Source organism: Myotis brandtii, unplaced genomic scaffold (assembly GCF_000412655.1).
Source record: "Myotis brandtii unplaced genomic scaffold, ASM41265v1 scaffold7253, whole genome shotgun sequence".
NCBI lineage: Eukaryota > Metazoa > Chordata > Mammalia > Chiroptera > Vespertilionidae > Myotis > Myotis brandtii.
This window is the reverse complement of record NW_005370865.1, coordinates 4,731-9,913: the sequence shown is the minus strand read 5'-3', so window position 1 is coordinate 9,913 and position 5,183 is coordinate 4,731. Positions and strand designations below refer to the sequence as shown.

The window sequence follows — 5,183 nt, the reverse complement described above, 5'->3', positions numbered from 1 at the left end:
CTCACGCATTGTGCTTTGTGATTTCTGCATTGGGTCTGAGAGACACGGGGGGTTTGGTAGAAGGAGCAGGGCTTCAGGCAGCACAGGGGGGACCCCAGGTCCTGCTGCTGTCAAGCTGAGGAACCTGAGGGAGTTTGGGGGGCCCGGACCCCAGAACAGTGTCCATTGGGCAGGCCTCCTGGGGTGGGGGAGTGGTGAGCTCACGCATTGTGCTTTGTGATTTCTGCATTAGGTCTGTGAGACACGGGGGCGGGGGAGGGTGGTTTGATAGAAGGAGCAGGGCTTCAGGCGGAGTGGGGGTGGGGCAGGCCGTGCTGCCGTGAAGTTGAGGACACTGGGGGAGAAAAAATGTGGATGTATCCAGGTCTCTGAGGGCATTTGCACCACAGACAGTGTTCCCACTGAAAGCAGCCCTGCCTCTGTCATCCCTGAAGTCCGTAGGCAGGGGTAGCCTCAGGTGGTGCACCCTTCCTTCTGCCTTGGGCTCTCAGGGCAGTGAGGCTTGAAGGCCAATTGCATGTCAGTAGATGGGCCCACATCTGGTCAGCATAGCAAAGAATCCCAGGATCTGGCAGATCTCAAGAAAAGTCCATCTGAGAGGGAGGAAGGTGTGCAGCTTCCCCACTCCAAAGGGGAGGAACGTTACAGTGTCTAGCTTGCCCTGTTCTCAGACCCGGGAAGACCCTGGCAGAAAGGACTGGATGTTGCCAACTCCTGCTATTGCCACATGGACATGGATGTGGGGATCTTGGGGATGTGAGGACCTCGGTCTCAGAGATAACTTGAGATCAGCAGAGGGACTAGTCTCAGGATCTGCCCGGTGCAAAAGTGCTGATCATCCGTGAAGCCTCAATGCACAGCCCCTTCTCAGAAAGGAGGGGTGGTACAAAGACCAGCTGTCCCCAGTCCTAAACCCTGAAAGGAACAACAGTGGACCTAAGTGGCACGATCCTTTCTATCAGGGGTGGGAAAGTGGGGAGTCCTCAGTGAGGTAGGGTCTTTCTGTAAGGCGGAGGGAGATAGAGGATCCCAGGTGGGAGGCATGGAGGTGGGGCAGGCTCAGGCAGGAGTGAAAATGAATAGCCAAATGGGCACCGGGAATGCAACCAGGACAGAGGGCCCAGTTCCTGCTGCCAGCATTTTGAGATGATGTTAGGGATTTCGCGGGGGTGGGATGCGGGGCGGGTGTGTCGGCATTTAGGGGAGATGGTAGCCACCCGAGGCTTCCCCTGGAGTTTGTGCAATGTGGTGCCTCCTAATTTGTCTCTTGGGGCTCTCAGGTAGGTGAAGACCTTGGTCTGAGTGGACGAAGTCTGGTCATATGAGGAGGGGTATCCACTCAACAGTGAGAAGAGTCCTGGGTGTTGCCAAAGTTAAATTGAGGACCCCAAAGGAGGAGTGAGTTTACTCCAAACCCCGAAAAGAAGACAGGACCCAACACAAATCCAGCCTGCCCCTACTCTGAGCTCTAGAAACCCTGTGCGAGGCTGTCAGGCTGAGCCCCTTCTCATTTCCAGATTGGTGCTTTCCGGGAGGGCTTTGTCTGGGGGTCTGGACAAAGGTGAGCTGAGGCAAGATCCCACAAGTTGACAGGGTAGTCACAGTGAAGAATGAGGGGATCTCTGACACCAGGAGCCCAGGCCTGCCGAGCCTTATTGGTCAAGAATGGGGAGACCTGGAATTGGTGGGTGCACTGGCTCCCCTCACTTTCACCTCACTTATCTATGGAGGTGAGACCTTTCCTTTAGGAGGGCAGCCTCAGGACAACACATGGAGTTTTTTCAGTTCCTGCAGTGTGACAAGGTAAGGACTGAGTGGGACATCATCCCAGGACAGATGAACTCAATAGAGTATAGTTATGGTTCCTTGGTGACACCTGTTAGACTCTGGGCAGGTATGGCCAGATGTGGGGCCACTCCAAATCATTCTGGCTAGTCTCAGGGGTGTGTAGCCTTGTTCTGAGTGTTTTGTTTCAGGCCAGCACAAGGGGAGGAGAAGGTCCTGGAGTGGACAGGTGAAGACCCTGAGTGAGCATGGAGGGGATCCCCCATCAGGAACAGAGGATACCCCACAGCACCCAATCCCTCCTCACCACACTGTCTTTCCAGAACCTTGGGTTGTGCCAGCTGCACCCTGAGGAGCCTTCTCACTTCCTCCTTCAGGATCCTCCTGGACAGGTCGCTGAGCAGAGACACCTGTGATGCCGAAAAGCACTTCTGAAAAAGAGACTTGTAATTAGCCTTTGTCAGAGCCCCCTAGGGTGCATTTCCCAACTGAGGCCCCTCACATTCCCTCTCTCTCACAGGCCCATGAGTCCCCAGTACCCACTTTCTGCCCAACTACTGTCCCGGTCCCAGCACACATCATCATCCGTCACCATCAGAGGAATGAGCTCTACAAGCCTGAGGAAGACAATCAGGACCCGAGGGAGAACCAGGAACTGGTGGCGGTGCAGCTGCTTGGGCCTGAGGAGGTAGAGGAGGAGGAGGCTATATCTCCCTCCTCCTCTATCTCTTCCTCCCTTTCAGGACTATTCCAAGAGAGCCTGGAGGAGGCAGCTGCTGCTGAGACATCAAGTCCTCCCCACAGCCCTCAGGGTGCCTGCCTTCCCCCCTCTGCCATGGCAGCCCCTCCATGTATCCAACCTGAAGATGAGGGCTCCAGCAGCCCAGATAAGGTGGGGGCAACCAGCAGGGAGGGCTCCGAAGAGGCCGAGTCCTCTCTGCAAGGTGCCCTATGTTTGAAGAAGGCTTGCCTGGTGGCCTTCCTGCTCCTCAAGTATCGCACCAGGGGGCCGACCACAAAGGCAGAAATGCTGAGTAGTGTCATCAAAGAGCACCAGGACCACTTCCCTGAGATCTTCAGCACAGCCTCTGCGTGCATGCAGCTGGTCTTTGGCATTGATGTGAAGGAAGTGGACCCCAGTGCCCACGCCTATGTCCTGGTGACCACCTTGGGCCTCACCTATGATGGGATGGTATGTGATGAGCCCACATTTCCCAACACTGGCCTCCTGTTCACAGTTCTATGGGAGGTTGCCTCAGAGGGTGACTGTGCCCCTGAGGAGGACGTTTGGAAAGCCCTGAATGTAAGGTGCTTGCATGATGGGAAAGAGCATTGGAACTATGGGACGCCTAGAGAGCTCCTCACTAATGTTTGGGTGCAGAAAAAGTACCTGGAGTACCGGCAGGTGCCCAACAGCAATCCTGCATGCTATGAGTTCCTGTAGGGTCCCAGGGCCCACGCTGAGACCACCAAGTTGAATGTCCTCGAGTTTTTGCTCAGGGATTATAGAAGGGATCCAAGTTCTGGCCCATCCCTGTTTGAAGAGGTTCTGAGTGATGAGGAAGGGCAGGCCTGAGCCAAGATTCAGTCAGGCACACTTCAGGCCCATGTCTGACATGATGGGACACCAATTCTTTAGTCTGTTTGAGAAGAGGACAGTCAATGTTCTAGGTAGTGAGGCCCAGGGCTATTTGGGGAAATAAGGGCTGTAGCATCTTTGGGTTCCTGTGATGATTGAGAAATGTATCCTTGTTTCCTTTAGGAATTTTCAAATGTGTCTCTTTTCCTAGAAGGTTCCATAAGCTTCAGAACCCAATTTTGTGAACAATGTTGACCATAAATGTATTTGTACTATTCAGTTTGAAAGTAAGAGTTGTGTTATTGTGTAACACAAAATGGGACGCCTTTCAGCTTAGTTTGTGATTCTCAAGTAGATGACATGGCATTAGAACAGGATTTTCATGAAAATGTGAAAGAACTCAGCAGTATAATCGATGGGGTCAATAAATAGAGAGAAATAAAAGTAAAAGCTTATTAATTCTTACTTATTATCCCTTCTCAGCTGTCATTCTATGAAAGAAACTACATAAGGGTCCTAGGATTTGCTTGGTTCATTTAAGAAAATGGAGGCATTTCATCTGAATAAAGATGACCCCTGCTCAGTGGTTCATATATTCTCCAGACATTTACTGAGCCTCTGTAAATGTCTGTCCTCTGAAATGCCCTGTGTTAGTAGTTGGCACCAACATAAGTAGGACCTACCCACCCACAGGATGACAGTGGGAGCCGCAGACATATAATGAAGGTGTCGAGGTATCCCCTAAGTCAGTGGTTCTCAACCTTTTGGCCCTTTAAATACAGTTCCTCATGTTGTGACCCAACCATAAAATTATTTTCGTTGCTACTTCATATATGTAATGTTACTACTGTTATGAATTGTAATGTAAATATCTGATATGCAGGATGATCTTAGGCAACCCCTGTAAAAGGGTCGTTTGACCACCAAAGGGGTTGCAACCCACAGGTTGTGAACCGCTGCCCTAAGTGCTATAGAACAAGCAAAAGAAAGGGAGAGGCGGTGGGGCTCCAGGGGACAGCACTCCAATGTAAAAGACATGGCCAGGACAGTTTGGGGCTTTGGGAAACTGTGATCCCCTCTGTGGGGGTTGATTGTAATGAAGCTGAGTAGTGGCAGTGGACAGATCTTGCTGATAGTGTGTTTTGGGCTTGAGGGGAGAGTATGAAAAGAGAAATTGCTTGGAAATTCCTTCTGGATCATGTATAAACCAGAGAGAAATGTCCACCTTAGGTAGGTGGAACGGTTTATGCCCTGTACACCTATCCCATTGTAGGATTACACAGTGAAGAGACCGGTGTTTTATCCACATTACCTGCAAGGATTTCCAGAGAAGTAAGGGTCCTGCTCCTTGGAGCAATGCCCCCAAGGTACTGAACAGGCACTCTTCTCCCTGGCCTGGGAAAGCCAGGTCTGACTCCATTGAAAAAATATACTATTTCGGTTTCTGCTGGGGCTGACCAGCAGCCCCTGAGTGATGGATGAATGATTACTCTGACACATGTTTCTGTGAAAGACAGGGCTAAGGGACTGCTTGTCTTGAGAAACCAAACAGCCCTTTCGCCTGCCTCCTTAGGCTGTTATTGTAACAACCGCTTGAACTAAACTATCAGATACTATCAGTAGGGTAAGTATCCTTGAGAAGACACATGAGTCTGCAGTGTCCTTTAAGCAAGGACTTCTAAAGACTACACATAATTCCAGTGAAACACCTGGGGGCTCAGACTTCTTTGGAAAAGTCAAGGCAGGGGTGGCCACCTTTGGCCAGCTCCCCCTGAAGGCCCCCCACCTTTCAGAGATTCCTCCTTATAAAATTTCCAAC

The 5,183-nt window shown here is 51.3% G+C and overlaps 1 protein-coding gene across 1 annotated transcript; it reads left to right on the top strand.

Annotated features, from left to right (window-relative positions):
* Nucleotides 1-1,206: 1,206 nt before the first annotated feature.
* Nucleotides 1,207-3,361, top strand: LOC102249205 (melanoma-associated antigen 11-like). The gene is given in 3 exon segments (XM_014530151.1): nt 1,207-1,280; nt 1,518-1,561; nt 2,529-3,361. Coding segments are annotated over 3 exon segments (951 nt in total).
* Nucleotides 3,362-5,183: the final 1,822 nt, after the last annotated feature.